This window comes from Nipponia nippon, unplaced genomic scaffold (genome assembly GCF_047370975.1).
Source record: "Nipponia nippon isolate SJK-2023a ecotype South Korea unplaced genomic scaffold, ASM4737097v1 scaffold_4, whole genome shotgun sequence".
Classification (NCBI taxonomy): domain Eukaryota; kingdom Metazoa; phylum Chordata; class Aves; order Pelecaniformes; family Threskiornithidae; genus Nipponia; species Nipponia nippon.
This window is the reverse complement of record NW_028262358.1, coordinates 98156001-98179637: the sequence shown is the minus strand read 5'-3', so window position 1 is coordinate 98179637 and position 23637 is coordinate 98156001. Positions and strand designations below refer to the sequence as shown.

General features: G+C 37.0%; 1 protein-coding gene across 2 annotated transcripts in view; it reads right to left on the bottom strand.

The window, feature by feature from the left end:
- The window catches only part of KHDRBS2 (KH RNA binding domain containing, signal transduction associated 2), a 427208-nt gene that overhangs the window by 170650 nt on the left and 232921 nt on the right, over positions 1 to 23637 (bottom strand). For both annotated transcript variants that reach the window (XR_015708349.1, XM_087775407.1), the window contains exon 4: positions 17084 to 17230. Coding sequence is in view for 1 of the 2 variants with exons in the window: in XM_087775407.1 (XP_087631533.1) it covers positions 17084 to 17230 (147 nt within the window). In the remaining variant the exon portion in view is untranslated. The remainder of the gene's footprint in view (positions 1 to 17083; positions 17231 to 23637) is intronic.

Below are 23637 nucleotides of genomic sequence, written 5' to 3'. Positions count from 1 at the left end.
AAAAAAAATGCCACTTAGTGCCTTTTTCTCTAAGTCATCTGATATTTTCTATTGTGCGTTTGATCTTTCCTGCCAGCTGTGCTTATTCCTGACTTTTCACCATTCCTGCTGTTCTAACCATCCGCCCCATACCCCCAACCTCGCTTTAGAAAATATGATAAGAAAATAAGGCAACCACTGTGTGTATTTTATGTTTTGTTTTGTGTGGTTTTTTGGTTTTTTTTTTTTGTTAATTTGGAAATTTTACAGTTAGGGCCAGTTATTTCTCAACCAACACGCATGAAAAGGTGACGTTGTCACGCTGGCCTTCTCACAACATGTTTGCAGGTACTGTGACATTTTAAATAGTTTTTTTAATAGAAAGAGCAAAAATTCAAACGGGAAATTGGACCCTAGTTGGCCTGTCAATCTCAATGAAATTAAAGTTATTAATATTCCATCAAAAGTGTGAACATGCTGAAATAATTGATCATAATTTCTCTTTGAAATAAAGAACAATTATCAGTTGTTGCCTATGCTCTCCTATGAAATGCTTCCATCACACTTAAAATGAAAAATATAAAAATAAACAATATAAACAAGCATTGTTTTCTCATATAGTTTGGAATTCATTTTTCATAACTAAAAGAATTGCAAATATTTATGCTACAGTTGATTTAAAAACTACTTTTCCTGAAAATTTAAACAAAATTTAAGGCACATAAATTTTTCATAGATGCTGCAACCACAGATAGTATCTTTCTACTGCTATTAATAATTTTTTATTATTATTCATTTAATTTAATTTTCTTTATTCCCCTTGGTTTTCCTTTCACTTTCACATCCCGTTTTTTTAATTGCTCCATTCTTTTATGCCTTATATGTGGTCCCATCTCCAGATGGGAGAGATGGGGCAAACATCAGATTAGAGGATCTCAATGAGAAGCTCACTGGTGGGATCTAGCACAGTATGTAATGGTACCCAAAACAAAATGCAGAAAAGATCCCTTTTTTAAGCACTGTCTAGTGGGAAAAGAGGAGACACAAAGATGGTACTTTACTCCAAGGACAATGCTCACAAGAGAAGATTCAGGCCCTCAGATAATAGAAGTTAGAGCTTTCTTCAGGCAAAGGATGGGGTATAGGTGTGCACGTGTTACAGACCACTTCATCTGTGCAAGAAAACAAAATGTTCCTTAAACTTCTGCTCTTAGTACATGGGAAGAAAAAAAATTATAATGGGACTGACTTAATCTTGGGGATATCTGCTAGATATCATAACATGCAACTGAAACAAAACTATAATGTTGCTAAAACAGGCTAGGTTGCAAGTGCTTAAAGAAAAGTCTGAGTTCAATGTAAAGCGAGTCAGTAATGAAATTATCCTGACAGACAGTGTAGGCTCAACTTGCAAATTAGTTGATGCCTACGTGCCGAGTCCTGCACTTCGGTCACAACAACCCCATGCAATGCTACAGGCTGGGGGAGGAGTGGCTGGAGAGCTGCCTGGCTGAAAAGGACCTGCGGGTGGTGGTCAACAGCCGCCTGAACATGAGCCAGCGGTGTGCTCAGATGGCCAAGAGGGCCAATGGCATCCTGGCTTGTATCAGGAATAGTGTGGCCAGGTGGACCAGGGAGGTGATAGTGCCCCTGTACTCGGCACTGGTGAGGCCACACCTTGAGTACTGTGTTCAGTTTTGGGCCCCTCACTACAAGAAGGACATTGAGGTGCTGGAGCGTGTCCAAAGAAGGGCAACGAAGCTGGTGAAGGGTCTGGAGCACAAGTCTTATGAGGAGAGGCTGAGGGAGCTGGGGTTGTTTAACCTGGAGAAGAGGAGGCTGAGGGGAGACCTTATTGCTCTCTACAACTACCTGAAAGGAGGTTGTAGTGAGGTGGGGGTCGGTCTCTTCTCCCTAGTAACAAGCGATAGAACGAGAAGAAACGGCCTCAAGCTGCGCCAGGGGAGGTTTAGGTTAAACATTAGGAAAAAATTCTTCACTGAGAGGGTGGTCAAGCATTGGAACAGGCTGCCCAGGGAAGTGGTTGAGTCTCCATCCCTGGAGGTATTTAAAGAACGGACAGATGTGGTGCTCGAGGACATGGTATAGATGGACCTGGCAGTGTTAGGTTAACGGTTGGACTCGATGATCTTAAGGGTCTTTTCCAACCTTGACGGTTCTACGATTCTATGATTCTAGGTACATACTGCTCTTGATATGTTTTCTGTAATTTTGTATGAGTAATACCTTCAATGTTTTAAAAGGGTTACCTTTTTGAAACTTGAGTTGTTGGCATACCTGTCTGGGAATGTGAGTCTGCAGCCAGAAATGTTATTGAAAGCTGGGAGCTGTTGAAGAGCATCCTGCAGGCTGCCCACATAACCCAAATGCCACAGATATTAAAAAGGCAGCACTAGGCAATAAGCTATTTAGGTTAAATGCCTATTTCAGAACAAAAACAATGTAGAAATGATAGTAAGAAGGATGGACAAGTATTTTTTCAATGTAGGTAACTGATAATGGAAGCAAAAGGTATCAGTGAAATAAGAGTGATCAGTACAATCAAGGGCAACATATAGGCATTTGGAAATACAATATGATTACTCCCCTCAATTCTCCCGCACCCCACTCCAAAATGTAGGTCAAACAGAGTTCTGTTTCTAGATTAAGTTGTAAATATTGTTACAGAAAAGACTGAGACATTTAACTCACGCTTCAGTTCTGTATTCACAATGAAAATTGAGGTTTTATTTATCCCAACTGATGTGGATAGAAAGTTTTACCTCACTACTAGAATAGGACATGAGACTGTTTCCATTGTATGCAATCATTCCCAGATCATTTGTCACTTAATGTCTTGATTTAAAACTGAGATGGAATTTGCAGCGATTACACTGAATAATTTGCAAGCTGGCATTGTGGTGTATGTATTTTTTTATTATTATTATTTGAGAGAAATCAAAATGCAGAGCAATGTCCTCAGAAATCACTTCTTGGCTCAACACTTAAATATTGTTACTAATTATTTGGTCAATTATACCAAATCTTTTTGGTACTGCTTTGTAAACTAGTGGGTGGTAAAAATGTGAAGGCTAAATTACTATCACAAATCTATGTGGCCCTTCTGACTACAGGGTCAGGATTCAAGAGTTCACACGAGAGAGTGGTCAAATACATTTTGAAAACATTTGTGAACAGTATATGCAGACTGTCTTAGAGAGGAGAGACTAGTTTGGAATCATTACTTAGTCAGTATTACGGTCAAGGGTCTAATGAAGAGCTGTGCCTGCTGTTCTGTTTCTACACAAGACTATTAGACTATTGTGTCCGGAATTCAGACTTACTGCAGAGTGCAAGGAGAGGCTGAGGAAATTAGTTCAAGACCCAAAAAAAGAAAAAAAATAACAAAACAAAACACCTTATGAAATGAGGCTTAACAACAATATTTTGTTTACTGAAGAACGGGTTTGAGGAAAGAGATAACTGATAACTGGAGAGAGCAGGTGGTGCTGTTAATGTGGCAAAGACTCAGAACTCCCAACTGGAAACTGAATTTAGGGGCAAAAAAGCACCAACCTTGAAAACAGACATCATTTCCTACCAGTAAGGGTAATTAAAGCTGAGCAGGAAGATGATGAACTCCAGATCACCTGGAGTGTTTGAAGTGAGATTTGGTATCTTTCTGAAACATATATTTAGTACAGTTTTTAGGAGAAATTCTACCACCTGTGCAGGCTGGGGCTCAAAGGGAATAATCTTACTTTCTGGTTTCAGAATCCATGAATCTATAAATTCTCCCTTGATTTCCTCTTCTCAAGTTACAGGGACACAGAGCTGCCTAGATTATTCCTGTCATGCTCAATACATGCCTAAAGAAGACGTGCGTAAGTCGCTTAGAAGGGTCAAGAAGCTTTTCTGACCCCGATACGACACCAGGCAGATACATTCTTTCCTATCCTTACAACTATTTTCCCTAGAAATACTTGTGAGCCACAAGAAACCTGTCACCTTTAGAGACAGGACACCAGTCAGTTTATGCCAGTAGGGAGAAACCTCTCAAGTGCATCACATAATGCTTTACTGCTGGAAGCAGAAGGAAAACGGCCAGGTTTACGATCAAAAAGGGATTCTCCTTCCCTTCCTGACTCTCAATCTCTGATCAGACTGGTTGGAAAGACTCATTTTTTCCATAAATAAGAGTCCTCACTGGCTCATTCAGGTAGTTTTCCTCTGCAGTAGCAGAGCACTGATGGTGCAGAGCAGTTGGATGACCTGAGAGCAGGATGCGCAACTAAATCTGGTGGTCTCGGTATAAGGGTAGCTGGATGAAATCCAACAGCCAATAATAGACTACACTATATTATAGTAATATACATTCTAGTAAGTATAGCGATATATATCATTATATGGAACACAATACATACATTATAATAATATATAATAATATACACAAACTCAATGTAGATTCTCTGTTCTCTCTGGCCTTAAACTATATAAAATCACTTCTAGCTCAGAACTGACTAAAGGGCTGACATGCAAGTCAAGATTTAATTGATACACTGTATAAATAGCCTTTGACTATGGCCCCTGGATACAGTAATTTACATAAAAACAGGCTAGGGTTTGGCAGAAAATGAAATACATTCAGATTTTGTTTGTTTGCCATTTTAATAATAAGGATATGACTCAGATAGCTGTTTAGTTTTATATGTGGCACAGGAGAAATTATTTTTTAAGTAATATTGCAGTACATGATTGCACTACAAAACAAAATGGGCTTTTGCATTCCAGCAGAAAATAGGATTTCTGACCATGCAAAAAGTTGAGCTCTGAGTGAAGGCTGATTAACCAAATTAAACCAGAGATCTCTTTAAACATACTGCAACATATTCATACTGTTTGAGAGACAGATGGAAATGGTAAAACCACATTCTCATGCAGGTATGCAATAACGTATGTGGGACTCATACCACTTTATGACATGAATCACCGTACTACATTGGAGATGTTCTAGTGAAGCAGACTGTCAGGATTCCCATTGCACAAATATTTTTCAGAGCTTTATATCACCTCTGTTTTTAACTGCACCAGCTTTCAGTTTGGTATGCAAGCTCCTACCCTGGATATAGTTTGTTTTACAGACTGACGTAAATCTATTAAGTGCTTTTCAAAGCATGATACAGAGAAAAGCGTCGACTAGCCAATACCCAAGGCATGATCTGTCTTTCTGATGTGCCTATAGGCAGAAAAGAAACCTCAATCAAAATCAGAGCAAAATCTTTGTTTACTTTAGCATTGGTTCCTTTCACCGATTTTCAACCGATCAGTTTAAGGAAAGCGACTGGGCAGGGATTATAGCTGTTTATCATGTAACTTAGCACCATGTTACAAAAGCAATTGCCCTTTTTGACATTGAGAGGTTTTCCTTAGCCCCTCTGAGATAATAGCTCTGGTTTCCTGAACCTGCTGTAACTACTGTTATTTTACACCTCTTGATTGCTTTTCCCTGTCTGTTGTAACTCGGTGGCCCACATGTGTTTGGCACCTAAGGAAATCAGGCTAGGGACTTGTGAGTAGATTAAAACAACTCAGAAATAGTGTCTTTAGAACAAAGCATTATTTATCCACTTCCTCAAAAGGAACAATGATGTAAAGCAAATAATGAAAACAATGAACAGCTATTAGTTGTCACTCTAAAAGTGATTCTTTTTTCTCTGCAAAGTTCTTCATGACCCTTTGAAGCCCTCACTGGTTGGAAAAAATCACCTTCTGCCTGTGTTTCCCTGCCAGTTGTCCCACTGACAATTCCCAGACAGCATCTGTCTAATCTTGGAACCTAATTAAGAGCTCGGGGTCAACTACTGTTCAAAATCTTACTTTTGAATTTTAACACAGTTTATAAAAGCGAAGAAACAATCAAAGGGAAAATTCTGAAAAATAAGGACGTTTCATTGTTTGAAGTTCCTTTTTGTACTACCCTGCTCAGGCTAACTCTGTGGTAAGTATCCATTATAAACAGAAATGTAAGTATGTACCTTAGTCAGAAGTAGCCACAGATCCTGCCCAGCTTGTCACACTGCCTGCTTCCAAAAATTTCTCACCTCCTCCAATCTGGCCCTAAAAACTCTGATTTTCAACAGTGCTGTAACTGAGTTGTTACTCAGTCATTTGTAAGTTATGCAGCCATGAAATTTATGCTGAAGTTGAATTAGTGTCCAACAGACACAAATCTTGTTCTAGCATGTCTAAAGGAGATAGTTTCAATTTTCTTCCGTGTTTAGTTAGTAAGAAGTGTAAAAATAAACTGTGTGCATCAAGGAGTTTTCAAACAGCTGAGAGAAAATGGCAAGCAAGTAGGTAGATAGTAATTGTACTCTGGTCATTTAAATAGGAAATATGAGATATTTCTTCTTGAGCATGCTTTTGTCAACTTCTGCATCCATCCTCAGCTTTCCTCTCTGAACGAGCTCCTGCCTGTATTCACTAGTGAGATTCCGTCCCATCATTCCCAACTGACTCCCATTTACAGCTGTGGGTACCAGAATGCCTCACTCCTCTTTCTCCATAAGGTCTCCAGTCAGCTCTGAACAAAATTCATCACTAGACTCTAGTGTCATCATGTGACTCTTCAGAAAGATTACATTTCATATAGACTTTCTTTTAAAAAAAGACTTATGTACCTATCAGAGTTTCATTTTGTTTTAATCTAAGTCACCAATGGTTTCTCTTTGTAGTCAATGGACTATGCGCAGCTCCAGATAATGATTCCTTATTAAAATCCTTTTCTAGTTTCATGCTTATTTTATCTGGAGGTATGTCTCTCATCTTGATGTGTCCAAAGTAAAGTGTCTAAACCTAGCAGGGAGGGAGGATATAAGATGCATCCTAATTCTCACCATTTTTTACATGTTAGTGTAAGCAGGCTGATGGCTGGGGATGCACTTTGAGACACCACTCTCACACAAGAAGTCTCTTCACCTGTTTAATGGCTACAGAGTTTTCTACAGGGTCTAAGTATTGCACCACTTGTGTCCCTCTGCAGGTCTCACCCAAAGGAACTTGCTGTGTTGAGAGAGGAATATGCTGAAATGAAATAATCTAATATCAAGACGCAAATCTCCATCTTCAAAATTTGATACACAAACCAGGTTTGACAGACAAAGAAGTTTCACATACCAACTCCTTAAGAAAATTGCTACAGACCAACACACCTATTTAGGCAAGCTTTCTTATTAAGAAGTTTTGAGCCATTCACTTGCATCATACAAGGGATAGATTTTTACAGGAAAATCAGGTGTCACTAACAATTAATTTTATTAAAAAACTTTTGCATTGAATATGAAATCAGATTTGTTGACAAATTTCTTTTTATCAAGCCATAAAAACATTAAAGCAGTGGTTAGATTCCTGTTTGATTTTTTTTTATACGTTGCAATCTTTCCCAACTATTCAGTGAAGGACTGGTGTCAGGCTGGTCACAGCATAATCACCACATAGTCACACTGCTACCACAAGTTTTTCTTTCACTGGCCACGTTTCTATTCCACTGCTTGTCATTCCAACCCAATTAACTTTTGACTCATTGGTCAACTCCAGCTGTACCTGACAGATGTCCAGCAGTCCTCAGTCAGTCCTTCCCAGTTTCCTGAAAGTGCTCCTTCAGAAGGGTGAGGAAGATACTGTTAGTGCCCTTACTGAAGAGCAAATGCCCACATGCGGTCAACCAAAAAAACCCCACAAATGTATGAAGTTGTGAATGTCTGAAATACATAAAAGTTTCAGTCAGAGAACACACATTACCTGACCCCCCAAAATTCAAACACGAGACATGAAGTCACTAGAAATCAGCCTTCATTAGCTCTGCTGCTCACAGAACTACTCTCGGACCAGCACACTATGACCTCTTTTCCAGTTCCCTGACTTTTTTCTAAACAGGTTTTCTTAAAATTAACATTACTGTACTAGTAACTGCAAAGTATTGCATCATTTCAGTAAGATACAACTACACACCATCCTATATAAAAATATGTATATGTATATGTAACTGGAAAACCAGTTACACAACTGATATTTATGGAAACATCCTGCTTTTTCTGCATCATTAATGTTATTGATAAAGTTACCATCTCCAGGGATTGAAGTCTATATATTTTTTAGGATTCCTTTTATTTCTAATGTTCCTTGAACTCATTTGTATCATCATTGCATTGCTGGCCACGTTTCCTTCACAACTATTCGATTAAATATGGAATTTTTATTTTATAAATTTAATTGCTATTAATCTGTCTTCTGCATCTTTTCCTGATTTTTATGCAGTGATTGTTTATAAGTTCTTCCCATCCCTTCATCACTGAGGCTGAACCAAAACATATTAAGCTCAAGTTATTGTTTTTCTGTAGAAAGGTGTTTTCATAGTCAACCAGCAACCTTTTCTTTTCAACCTGATATTTGAACTTTTTTTTCTTTTAAGAATCTCTCATGTCAATGAAGTTTTCTCATATTATTCCTTGCCATTAGGTCACTTTAAACCTTTCAAAACATCAGGAATATATACAAATATATATCCTTTACTTAGTGAAACCTTCTCATGTTTGCACATACTGAATGTATTCAGGCTGTTGTCACTGGTCTTGTAGAAGTCCATTCTGTGGATGAATGTACCTTTATCCTTCATAGTGATAATTTCTGAACAGGTTTATGTCATATGGCATGGCACAGAGCAAATGAGACATCCATTTTTAAAGATCTCCATGGGTGGAAACCAAAACTCTCATTATCCACACCAAAGAGAGAGCACCTTGTTGATTAATAATTCTCTCTTTGGTTATAGGAGAAAGAATATTAAGAATAGCTGGGCCTTTTTTACAATTTTCTGTTTTCTGAGGGGAAGAGTTTATTGAGTGATTCAAAAAAGCTGTTTTGCTCATCATATTCATAAATTATATAAAAAATTTGAATAGTGAAGTGACAGCATTTAATTTAAAGTTATTCGAGGCAATAAAATCTAAAGGTTACTGCAAAGAATTGATGAAAGATTTCATTATACTCAATTATTAGAAATAAAACTGGCAGAAAAAACCCGAGTGTTGATAAATGCAAAATAATGCACACAAAAATAATTAAACTGAAGTATTGATAAACATTAAAATACTGAAAATAAATAGCTCTAACTTAGTTATTATCATTCAAGAAAGATGCCCTGGATTTTTTACAAATGGCATTCGGAAAACATCAAATCAGTGCAAGCAGGAAGAATGGTAGATAGTATTAGAAAAAAAACTGGCACTGAACCATAAAATAACAGAAGATCTCTTTCATTAGCATACTGCTTCTTGACTACTGAGATGAAGCTACTGTGTGCCATCCTAGCCATCTCATACCAACAAAAAAAAAAAAAAAGGGTGTAAGTTAAAGAAGACACAGAAAGATGTGGAAAGGATAGTCAGGGGTATGCCACACAGATAATCAGAGCTACCTCCACTTCTGTACAAGAAAAGATGGGGGGCTTAGGAAAGAAACAAATCCAGAGCAATGTAAGAGTGAGGATTGGTGTAAGATTATCCATTGCTTTTAACCATGCACGAAGATGAGGGCACTCATAAGATGTTAAGCAGCTGCTTTAAAACAGAGGAAGTGGGCTTTTGGGGTTTGGTTTTTGTTTTTACACACAATGCATGATTAGCTGTCAAACTCATTGCCACCTGATGTTTGTCTGAGGCCAAAAACTTAACTAAGGTTCAAATAAGCATTTGACAAGCTCAAGGAAGAGAAGAAAAATCTACCACAGGGTATAAGGCAAGATGGTCTGGATACAGCCTTGAAAAAATTCAATTTTTGACTGCTGGAAGCTGAAAGAACACAACAGAGGAAAGATTACTCTGTATTTGTGCCTGTTCTTTTATGCTTTCCTAACCGAGCTCACTCTGCATCGTCAGAATTGGCTACACTGACCTTTGCTACATTGAAAAAAAATCGATATAAAGTTTAAAAATGCCATCAAAACCTTCTCTCTCCCCCTTTTTAAAAAGCAAACAAGGAAACAAAAAACCCAAACAAAACAAAACCAAAAAACCCTACATGCTGCTCAGGTATTATTTGCAGTATGCTTTTCAATTTGAATTAAAGCAAGAAAATAAATTTGTTATTTGAATCTACCTCCACAAATGAATTAAACCTCAAAAATCCCATTGTCATTTTGGTGAAATAAGTGAAACAGAGATAATGTAACCTGGCTAAGTCACAAACCAATTCTTTTAAAGAATCAAAATAAATAACTCTTATCTCCTTGCTTCCAGTCTTATGTTTATAATCCCAATATTGTCCTTTTCTTTCCTCATATTGATGGCTGAATAAAAAAAAAAAAAAGAGACTAGTATATATGATGGAAACACATAACAACATCTTGCAACAGAAAACAACATCATTTTTCTTTTTCATTCACATTACGAAGTAATTCTTTGCATGAAAAACAATTATTTTAGACCCACTTTTCATGCCTACTTCTATATAGAACCACATGGAGTTTTATTTTCGGACCATGAAGTTGCAGCTTCTTCAGTGGGTCAAATACCCAACCTTTACTGCCATTGATGAGACTGCCCAAATTCATACTCACACACACAGCTCTTAAATGAAACGCCAGATGCGTAGGAGGGTCTGGTGGTCCCTGTGAGGCGAAGGGGTTTGTACAGTCTAATGTGCAATACCATAGCCAACTTCTTGCTATGTATTACAGACCTGCTGTTAAGAAACCAGGAGCAATACTGTAGGATTCCAATTTCTCTGCATGAATTTTATCACCTACACCCAAGTCATTGCTTCTGGTCTGTCACTGGTGAAAAACCTACATCCTAGTAAGAGCAAGCAGCAAGACAAGCCTATAAAATTGCTGATGAATACAGACTCACTAAGCAAGCTGTAAATATTTCTTTAAACTACCGCCACGTCTCAGTAGTATGCTCAGATTAATCGTCAGTGTAAAATCCCCAATCAGGTTAATGTCTCTGGTTAATCTGAAAGGCAAAACAAAGGGCTGGCTCTAGCAATAAGGCTGTGCCTTTTCTATTGATTCCTTTGTGTGTCAGAGAGAGATCACCAAGGGATTGCTTTCACAGACTAAATATGTCTCTGCATATCTAAAAAGGTCTTCATCCACTCAGAGCGGGAGTATCAACGTGAGTCTGTGAAGCAGCTATACCACCTTGAAGTAGCTGGGTAGCTAAGCCTAGGCAAAAGATACTTGTTGGTCTGGCATACGAACAGGCGACCTGCTCGTCATCACACAAATTAGAAGACATTTGAGGAACTATGTGGTCTTTGTGTTGCTATCCATTTTATAGCTTCACAGCAGAAAGAACCAGTAGTCTGTATTGTGTATCAGTAAGTACATAAGAATTCAGTCAATTGAGAAATACCGGAGTTTAATTTTCAGTTAAAAAGGCCATTTTAGTATACATCTCCATCCCCAAACCTTCACTTTGAGGGATAGATTTAGGGTTATTTTCATCAAACTTAAAATGAGTGATTTAAACTACGCAAGTGCTGCTGCTCAATCAGCCAATATAGTGGTTAAGAAAAACTCCACAGTCTGTAAAAAGTCAAGAACCACTGTCCACAAGTTATGATAACTCTCTTGAGTACACTTGCGTTTGAACATATTTATGATAATTTGATTTGATAAGTAACATTTAGGAAAAAAAGCTGTGAAGTGGTAAGGCGCTATGACATTTTAGGCCTCGACAGAATCTCTGAATTTTTTTCCTTGATTACCAAAACTCGTATGTGAAATTGCCTGAGATGTTGTACACTGGGAAAAACAGAACCCAGCACAACTGAAACAGCTGCTCAAATAATTTCCTTATCACAGCTTTTAAATAATTACTGTAGTAATTATTTATTACTGCAAGTACCTTTGCAGAATGTGCAAGTATAAATTATTTACTTTGACAGGTATAAAAGATGTCTGTTCTCAGAAACAGAGCTGCGCCGCTGCTCACCATCACAGTTAGAGAAATATTTCCCCTGTTGAGATATCTTCGAAAGAGGACAAAAAGACTGAAAAAAACCCCAATAATATAGCTAATTTAGAAACAAAAGTAAGATTATAAAACCATGGAGTGTGAAATGGTATGTAAATAGAGATTTCATATTATACTGGAGCACAGAAGAAATTCAGATGACTAATCAAAAACATGCAAAATAAAAGTCATATACCTACACATACTTGTTATAAAACAGTCAAAACTTTTTTTTGACAACAAATTGTTACTGTGTGCTGTATATACCACAATATAGCCAGCACAACATGGCATAACAGATCATTAGTAACTTTGGTCTGTAGTATATATGACTTACTATAGAGAGAGCAAACATATGCTTGAAGTACAATTTCTTTTGAAACGTTGGATAGAGGAAGACCTTCAAGGGATCAAACTCTAAGATTATTTAATTGTTCCAACTGAAACGAACTGGTATCAAAGTTTGTTTTCAATTCCTCACAAATCTCAATTTTTTCATACCAACTGCTGGCATGAATAACTTCCAGTATGAAATTAGTAACTTTATTTTTTCACTGAAAGGCTCTTTTTCCTCAATAATTTTCCATCTTTAGTTAGGAAGACCAAAGAGCTGATGTTGGAAGCTAGATCAGTGAGAACGTTTATTCTTCTTAAATTACTAGCAAGAAAACTATTTCAATCAATGGTATGAAGCAAGATGAGAGAAAAGGATTGAAGTTAACTATTCAATAAGAGATTTACGCATTCTCAAGATAGCTTGGGAGGTATTGTAGCTTGAATTCACAGCAACGACATAAAAGCCTGCATTCACCTGCTGCCTCATTGCACTGATTCCTAATAAAGGAATCTGATCTGATCTGATTAACACCTTCAGAAAATACCGAGGTATACAGTCTGATCATCATGAGCGATCACCCATCAACTGGACTGCATTAAATGACCATGTGTTTATTCCCAACCTTTGAGTGTTGCCAATATGCCTCAATTTAAAGCAGATACAAGTGGCTAGGAAAATGTATGCAAATAATTTGAACAGTAGCTCTTAAAGTGGTAATTGGTTCCATTTCTGATCATCTGACCGCACAGTTGTAAACAATCTTTTTAAAGCCGTCGTGTCACCGCAGCTGCAACCTGCCCTCTACATAATAGCTCCCTATTACAGAGCACTCACACATAAAATGAATGATCAGTATCTGCTTCCCTCCTCATCCCAAGGGATGCTAACCATGTCAAATAAAAATGCTCTGCTTAAAGGGATAAAAATGGTTATCAGAAAAAGATTTTGCATGTGTTAGGAAGCACAGAACTCCTAATGATGGTATAGCCCCTTACCTTATGGAAATAACAGCTTGTTCAGAAAATATATTTGTACGTTTGGATGTAAATCAGAATGGTATAGTCATATCTGATAAGAATGATGTAGCATTTCATTGCTTATTAATGGTGAAGAAAGTTTCACAGCATTTAAGAGCTATGAACCTTTTAAAATCAGCAAAGTTTGAAAAGCTGCTAAGCTATTTCCCCCCCATATTGGCCATTTTAAACATCTCCTGTTCTAGTTCACTGACCTTGCATCCCATTCTGAGGCACTGAGACATAACATCAGCCTTAAGTTCCTCACCCAGACCTAGGTCCCTGGCAGTCTGGGGTCAGAAGTACTTCGTAGTCAGATACCTATGGATTTTATCAAATCTATGTTGGCTACAGAGGTGAATCTGCAAAACACGTCCCCCTCCTAAGTATCTCTACTGTTCGTACTTTCCTCATACCTAATACTGGACAACTTACATTATGTTAACAGCAGTTCCAAATTCGATCTTTACCCTAAAACCTTGACTTGGGGGAGCACATTTTGGTTTTTATTTTCACTAGGTTGCCAAAATAAAAATGGAGCTGGCAGTTGTGTTTCAAAACTCCGAGGTATTAACCGTATGTACTTAATCATGGGTCTTTTGATCTGTCATATTTTGATTATATTCAAATTTTCATATTGAGAATAAACATCAAAATAAAATGGAGCACAATATCTAGCTAGTAATTGGATATAAGTGTCCCCCCCCAAAAAAAAAAGCCCAAGTTCTGCATAAAACTGACAAAAGATCTAGGAAAGTCAGTTGCAAAATAAATCTTATCCACCAGTTAGCAACGGCCCGACGGCAGCTCCCAGGCAGACCTTAAGCCATTTGCAAAATGGAAGCAGCAGACAGTAAATGAAGCAGCTTGGCTTTAAAAGCGTGTCAGTCAGAAAACTACCGAAGGCTGCAGACATTGGGGGTTCAATCCTTCACTGAAATGCCTGTTGGAGGGATGGATCCCAATGCACCACCTGAGGCCAAGCTGCCTGCAGCTTTGAAACGTGTTAACATGTGGAACAGCCAGTGTAAATAGCGGTATTTGGTTTCTGCCTCTGACTTGGAGGTGCAATCTTCACTAGTAAAAATTTTGATACTATTCTTGGGCAACGTCGAAGGTGAAAATTAAGTAATTACATCTAAATCAAAAGTACTTGTTCATTAAAACTTTGCTTCAGTTAATAAAGGTTCATTTTTTTTTCCTCAGTCCTATTCTATATTTTTCTCTTTTTCTATTATTATGTTTTCTAGGCATTTATTTTAAAATTCAGCCTCACTAAAACTTACGGATAAAGTATAAAAACATTCTTCCATCTTACTGACACAATCAGTGTAATTTCTGAGGGCAATATTTCACTTAAACTTCACAAAATTCATAAGCACTGTGAAAATTCATTTGAATAGTTTATTACATCCTTGATTTGGTATAAATAAAACTGCTAGATTCTACTACTTTCATCCTTGTCATGCAATTCTAGTATTCACTGCTGCAATAAATTAGGTCTTATAAACAACAAAACATCATAAAACAAATTCAAGAGATGCCATAAATAGGGAACAAAAAGGGAATTATCTAGTGCAAGCTTTTTGAGTGTAAACCCCTTGACACATGTTGTAACCAGCCAGTTAATAATTGCTTTGTAAATTGTTGTAAATCTGAAATGAAGCAGAGGGGATAAAACTAACAAACAAGTCATAAAGTACAATTGTTACTTGTTTGGAGTGATTATTGCCCCTGCCAACCAAGTTCAAAATCTTATAACAAAGAACCTGTTTTTATATTTCCTCCAGTGTAGCTATTATACTTGTGCTGGAAAATACATTTAATCCTTATCAATAAATAACGTGTCACGCAAAATATATGTTTGCACAGATGCTGAATATTTACAACAGCAACATGCCACAAATTTTAACACCACTCTCATCACGCACTGCTCTCTCTCCCTTATTCACCCAGAACAGATTTTCTTAGGCAGGACAAAATACATAATGGATGTTAAAAATCCAGGGGGCATAGGAATGGGTACCATCAACACTGCGTCATGCTATAATGCAGGAGCTCTCTTCCAGAACAAAGAGGATATACAAAGATAACTTTAAACAGTAACCTCTTAGAGAAACAAATTAAAGTTCGGCAAAGTCAAGAACAACTGGAAATAGGGTTATCCCAAGGACAGAGGCTGGCAATCTTTGTAATTGGCCCTGTTGCCATTTTTAGCTATAACACTCCAGACTTTTCAGGAATGTGTTACTTACTTAACTATAAATTTTCTTTCAGTGTTATGGCTTGGCAGATCTTCACCATTAACTTGCAGCCAAAATGTGATTCCGTATTATGTTGGCAGCATTACTACGCTGACCTATTTTATCCTTCATATTGTATGTTCAACACAGAGTCAGAAATCATGAAAAAAATGCTTTCTTGTCTCACATTTATTTCCCAGAATTTGAAATAGTATTTTATTACCAGTGTTCCCAAACTGGAAGCATAATAAGGGAATGGAAAGGGAGAATCAGAAAGAGTCAGCTGCTTTAAAATGTAGCTCATTTATGCGTGCTCACTTGGTGCCAATAAACTTTATTATTTAAAACAAATACCCAGATGTTTATTTTTAACAATTTTAAGTTACTTATTTTGTATTCTTAAAAAAATGTTTGGTTGCTCTAAAAAATTTGAACATTTTAAATCTGTACTTAAATATTGTACTTGTAATGTATTCTCCTTTTCCCTCATCAAGAAGCCGCCACCAAGTAAAACATTTAAGTTCTGCCATGCAAATATGCGTATGCCTCACCTGAACGTCTCTTATCTTGGTTTCATATTACTCATAATAAAAAGGCATTCATTGAATCCTTCCATTATTATCAAGAAATATGAACAGTTATTGAACTTAATTTTTTTATCACAAATAGAAACAAGCTGCCATTATGGTTTTTTTAAGGAATGCAAGTTCTGGACATTTTTAGAGTGTTAAATAATCTTAGGATAGACCTCAGACAATAACTCACATAATTCTACTATTACACAAAGCAACCTTTACTTAGTATTTAGTATGCATATGCTTAAATTCTAGGACAAATTTTAAGTATGAAAATATCATGGAATATGGAGAAAACAAATTTCAGAGTTTGATGGAAAATCAATAGACAAAAAGGTAAATATTTCAGAAAGCGATATACTTAGTATAAATCAAACTGAAAAGGTTCCCAGCTTTAGAATATGTTTCTGCACTCTCCTAGGTAATGGAGGATTGCTAAAGTGTGGTCTGAGTCATGACGAGCTGTCTGAACAGAAACATCTGAGGAATGTTTTGCTCATGCTGTTTGCTCCACAAGAAATTCATTAACTTCATTAGCAAGATATTTAGATAAATCATTACATATAAAAAAAATGTTTTTACAGACTTAAATATTCAAAAATCTTGTAAGCGTAGTCACATACTAATGACTAATGTCTGCAACCAGAAAAAAAAGTAATTCACCCTTCCCTCCAAAAACCAAGAAAGGAAAGCAAAAAACAATGACAAATGGAAATAATAAAACATCTAGAAAATATATCAGGGGATCAACTGTGACAATTAATGGCTTGTTTGGCATCTCCCTGAGATGAAAGAATGAAAGATGAATGTTCAACAGAACTTTTTTTTTCCCTTGAGCTAAAGGTGCTTAAAGAAGGCACACGTTCAGTGCAGCAAAACCACAACCAGTCACAGGAGAATGCTATAAGCCACTTACAGGAACGAGGAATTTTTTTATTTCTTCCAAGGCATGACTCATACGAGAATACGCCTCCCCAGGTGGAGCAAACACTTCAATTAATACGTGAAGCTCATCACTCAGGTGTGCATATTTGGCTTCTCCACTTTTCCTTAGTTCTTCCTCCTATGAAAAAAGGGTGGGTATTTTTTTAGAACTGGGAATCTACTAATTTTACATTGATTTAGCATTTACAGAGAAGATGACAAAAGGACATAATATAAGCACAATTCTAAACCCTTTGAGAAATAAAAGTCTAGTACAAGCCACTTAAAGATTTAAAAATCAATTTTGAGTGTTTGAATGATAAAACCAGCATAATTACCATCTACAACAGATTCTAATCAGCACAGTGAAAAAATGCTAAATACTCCAGAAGCGAGTACTGAAATATTAAATCCTTAATGGAAAAGCTGCATTAATCTGTCTGAATCTTCATTGTTTACAAAAAAATAAAATAAAGATCCATTTAACCATTTTGGAGCATTTTAACAAATGCTATTGTTTATTAAAGTCTTTAAGTTATTAAATTAATATCTGCAGGCTGCACATTTCAGTATTGCTAAAGGAAAGTATGCACTAGTACTTCTATTTGAGACATGAGGTCTGAGTTCCAGTCCCAGTTCTGATAAATGGCACCTATGCAATGTAGCGTACACTGGTTAAGATGGTAATTCACCTCACCTAGATTTATCTTGACAATCATTGGGTCCCAGTTTTCCAGCTATAAAATAAGTCTAATAATCCTACTTTATGTTAGAGTAGTGTTCTGAAACGTCAATCCACTTTCTTATACAAGGCTTTGAGATAGTGAATGTAAATTGTAATACACGTTCATAGTAGTTACCTCTGCATAAATAGCAAAGATATAAAATAGCGATCATATTAATGGCACTGGCTATGACAACATAATGAAAAATTTATGTCATTACTACACAAGATAGCAATAAGTAATGCTGAAGAAATGATGACTTGAAAACTCAGTCTTCAAAAATATTTTGAGAAATGTAATTTTGAAGAAAATCTGTATGTATATCTGCATTTTATAGATGGAAAACATAATCACAGAAAAAGAAGTAAACTAATTTGCTTAAAATTGGCTAAGAAGTTACAGCTTTTTAGTATATACTAAAATAATACTTTATGAATATTTAGATATCTAAGATATAAAAATTGTAACAATAGATTGCAATTTTATTTACTTAGCTTATTTAATTCTGCATTAACTTCACTTACTTTAGTCTTGCCTGATCTATACCATTGCTTGACACCAAAAATATTTGCACGATGCTATGCTTCAAACAACATGCATACAGTTCTTTTTATCTACAGTAGAAGATCCAGCCCCAAGGACTTTCTGATTTTTCACAGAATACACCATGGTTACATCCTTTAGCTCCAGAGCCCTAGATCTGACTCCATGATAAGTCAACGTTTTGCAGATGATGATAAAATCATAACTCAATAAATGTGATCCATTATTTTATTTTAAAAAATTGAAAATTGACGTAATTGTTTTCAACTAATAACTAAAAAATTAAGATAAGCAGTACAGATGGTAAAATATTTTTATCTTTACAGTTAAAGTATCTTTGGTATTTTAGCTTATCACTCAAATCTCATTGAAACGTCCATGAGAACCAGAGCATAATACAACAGTCCATCATGAGATGTTACAGTATTTTTCACTTTTCTGGAAAAAAAAAAATTGATTGCAGCTTCTGGAATAATTTGACATGAAGTATTTCAAACAGACTTAAGTTTTAATAGTTATAAGTGACATCCTCGTAATTGCTGCAAGTTTCTTTCATATTGCGTTTTTAAGATTCTTAAAAAAAACCCCAGGAAGCCCCAAAAATTGTCTTTCAAGAGAAGACTACCAAGAAACTTTGTAAAAACTATAAATTGGATTTCTTTTCAAATGTAGAAAAAGTAAAAAATAATGTTTGGCTCATTTTGATGAGGATTTTGCACAGCTAAGACATCAGTAACATGATTTTATAATGCAGACGTGTCTTACAGAAAGTTAGGTATATGCTTGTATGGTGGTAACAACGGTAATGATGTTTATCTTTTATTTTCTCAACAAACTCAGGAATTCCTAAAACACATCATTTTATAACCTTCCTCCTAGGTTCAGCACACCCTTTCTGTCACCACTCAGCAGTCATTTCTACGGCTGTTAGAAACAGCGGTCTAGGGCCATGCAACCCTCAACATTTCTTTCTGAGGATATCTAATGATGTTTCTTCTTGTGGAATGCATGGGGTTAAAGACTGAATTTTCACACAGTACTTCTTCCCACAACAGGGTAAAATGTCAGAAAAATGCTTCTTTTACTGCAAGTGTTTGTGTTGATAGAAAGAAACTTAAATTACTTCAGGAAAAACATGGAAGAGTAAGAACTCATAGACCATGTAAACACTGTACCAAGCTTTGCTTCCCAAAGCCAGTGAATATGACTGAGTATTTTAGGACTGAATGTAACCTTGCATTTAATGGTATGTCAGGTATCAGGCATCTAACAAGCAAAACAACAGACATAATTCACACTGTTGAGGAGACACTCGTCAATATGGAAGGTTACACCTACTGGCAGGTAATACAGCTTTCCAAGTGCAGTATGGGTGAACAAGCTCTCCCAGGAGCACATGAAGTTGGACAACACCTTTGTAAGTCTTCCTTAGCAAGCAGCACAGCCCAAATGCACAGCAAAATGGTCAGTGCTGCGGACCTGACATCCACACTACTTATATTTAGGATGACAGCACTACACCTTCTCTAGCACTTCAGTGAGTTTTGCTTCCTGCTAGTTGTAGCCTGGTTCCACAAACTGAGTTCCTATTTGAAGTCAGAGAGCCGTCCTGGAGCCCAGCTTTGGTTTAGTTTTGTAGCAGAGGAGTCCAGTTCACGCCCCGTGATCTCTGCTCACTGTAAGTAATGGCCCACTCATTGGGAAAGATCAGGAGGCTCGCCTCTAAACTGTGCTACTGATTCAAACTAAAACACTAATGAATAAACACCCCATGTAGTACTCGTAAGGAGTGAGACGGATTGTGAGACCTTCTAGCATCTGTTACATGAAGGCAAAATGAGTGAGATTATCATAAATCTATCTTATATGGTGTTATTTGTAAGGTTATCTGGGTGCTGTTGGCCTTGCAAGACTCTGCACCCCTAAAGGTCTCTAATGTACCAGTCCAATTACCTGTGGACTTCGGCTGTTTCTCATATAATTCTGCCTTAACCACCAGCTATTCCCCACGCTGCTGTCTGTAACTTTTGTCAGATTCTCATAGCTTTTTATGTTCTATGATTTCCCATGTCATGTCCAGCAGTTTTCCAGAGTCTGTTCAGCTTGTACAGCCTTGGCCAGGGTCTACCCAGCAGCCCAGTCATTCACTCACAGCCCTAGCATGGGAATTGTAACTGCTTAAGCCTACTTGTGTAGACACTAACTGAATCTCAGTGAAATACAGTGTGCATTGAAAGCCTTATGGATTCACTGTAGAGAACTACCCTGAAAACAATCAAAATGCAGTTAAGTCTTAGGCACCGGATCTTAGGAAAAAAAAACAAAAACAACAACAAACCTGGGACCTGAACAGTTCTGATTTATAAAATGAATGGAATAGATTCCCTAGGCTTCTGAATCAGTGATGGCAATCTCTCTTAGTACTGACCCTCAGGTTAATAATATGGTTCTTATTTACTGCATGGTGCTGATGTTTAACTCCACTGCGGGTTGAGCACAGCAGAGGAAACACACACCACCCTCCAGAGACAACTGCCCCCTGCTCCTCTTCCACTCCCTTCTGCATGCCAATGCCCTTCATCTCCCAAGACTGACAGTACTGTATTCCATACCCAAACCCAGTTCCCCTCACACTATGTGCTTCAGGCTTCCTTTATCCTCATCTGCTGCCTTACAGCGTCTGTCACACGGTGCTGAAGTCCACCTGCCCTTAACCTGATGCATGGCTCCATAACCCACTCCCTCATAAAAGAGAACAGATATTTCATAACACCTGCTGTGTTTTATAATTTCCCATTAACCAAAGCAGGGAAAATGAATTATAAAACTCTATGGCAGACATTTGAGGAGTACCAACCTCTGCAAAAGTGAAGTGTGTGAGTGATAAGAACATAAGGGCCAAGAAAAACGACGAATTATCTCTGGATGAGAAAGCAGCCTTAACATTTTAAAAGGATGTGTGCTGACAGAGAGCTGATTTCTGGCTGGAACCCCAGACAAAATGCTTGAATAAAACTACTGGAAGGAGCTTGAAAGAACAAATGGAGTTTGCATAGCGAACAAAATTACACAATCCAGATTGATGAATAAAAAGTGTCCTCATAAAATTGAAATAACAGAATATCCAAGAAAAACAGAAAAGAAACCTGCAGCAGGAATTATGTAGATCTCAGAGATAAATTTCGTCAATACAATACACAGAACTTCCTATAATGTAACAAATACAGCTATGAAAAGAAACAATGGGTACTTGAAGAACAATATGAGAATTGCAGTGGATTTCATATCTTGCATGAATTTGCAAATAAAAGCATAGAGCAGAGACTAGACAAAGATGATAATCACAGTGCTGTTGCTACAGAGCCATTATTCATAAGATCAATGGACAATGCTACAGAAGAAAATTAATGAGCGTGCAGTTTGACAAATGCAAACCTATTAATTTTTAATCTGGACATAAATGGAAAAATCAAGATGTCTGCAACACTGATTGTAGCAAAAGTAACAAGTGAACTATAAGATAACAAGCAAATCAGAATAGATATAATTTCTTGGTGGTACCTGTTTGGGGGTTAAAAAGCTTTCAGGTCCTAGGTCCCATCAGTGGAGAAACAAAGAACAAAATAAAGAAGAACAATTTGAGTATGGATGAAGTGGAATGGGATAGTTCTCAGTAGAGTACAGAGCGAAGCTAAAAGAGCTTAGCCATCCCTTGACTCTTGTTTTTAAACCAGTTATTCTCACTCCAGGAAGAAGAAGATGGAGACGGTGAGTACGTGAGGAGAGCTCACACAGAAGAGCTACGAGAGTTGGTGTACAACACCTGCAGTCAGCCACAGAGATCCCATAATAAAATACAGGCATGTAAAAGGAACATTGCTTAAAACAGAGGAAATTTTTGGAGATACAGGTGACAACAATTATTTTTCTATACCTGATGCAGCATTAAAATTCTCATAGTTACTTAGGCAAAATGGAGCAGAGATTTGTGTACATTCAGTACTGCCTTGGGCGAACAGGCCCTTCAGTTCAAGGGTGCTTTATTTCCTGATGCTTTTCATAACGAAATACAACAACATCTTAATGGCAAAGAGGTACTAAGCTGTACCTAGATCATATTTTTGTTTAGATAGGTGAGAAGGAAAATAAAGACAAATCATTAGAAGAATGTGATGATAACACAACCATTGAATCACTATCGAAGGAGCCCTAACACCTGGGGTGAACGTTAGATGAAGAAAAAATATAAATCCTCTGAAAGAAAATAAATGTTTAGGAGAAAGGTTAACACATTAAAGTGGTATGTACCAAAACAGAGGCTACAACCAGTGACCCCTGTGATCAACAACTAGTGATCTATGTATAAATTACCTGCCAGAAAACTGATAGAACAGAGACAGAGTTCACAAACCTACCAATGTTACTACACTTGCACAAATCTAAGCAAAAGCTAAAACAGCATAGGTAAGAACCACCTGGTCATGAGACAACTGCTGCTGGAACTAGACAAGCCAAACTTGTTTAATGAATATAACCAGAAATGCACAATTACCATACCTAAAGATGCTTCCTAAGCAGATTATGTTAATCTTAAAACTTATGATCACAACTAAACACCACTGCATTCACGATGCCTTCAGATTCAGGAATAAGACTTTGCCTTAATTAATGAGAGTACAAAATGCCATATTTTTATTTATGAGAGGCCAATTACCAATTTGTTGCAACCAAGTTACAAAGTAGGTTGTCTGAACTCTCACCAAGCTGTTACACTCTTACTAGGGGCAAAAACATACCTTATGTGAAGTCTTTTCTTTTCTTTTTTCTTAATAAAGTTGTAAAAGTCTAATCAAAGAATTATTAGTAGTCTAGTTCCATACTAACACTTGCAGCTCAATTTACATGCAGGTAAAATGACATATACAGAAACTTTCTAGTGTCTGACCCTTTCCCTGCTGTTATGCTCACCCTTCCACTGCCCTGGGGGGTCCTAAGGTTAATGGCTTTAGCTGGGGTGGGCATTGCTGTGAGTTGGCAGCACCTTGCTGCAAGACATATAATACCGATGGTGATAATCTCTTCCTCCTCTCTCCAGGAAGCACTTGGGGTAATTTTTAGGTTTGTGAACATGCTACATAAATTGCTCTTTCTCCATTGTTTTGCACCTCCATACCCCATCCAAATTCACCATATATGGTAAGTTTTACATATGCTGTGCTTTGCTCTCTTTGTTACTCATAAAGTGATTTTACTCAGCTCCCAGGGTTATACTCCTTTA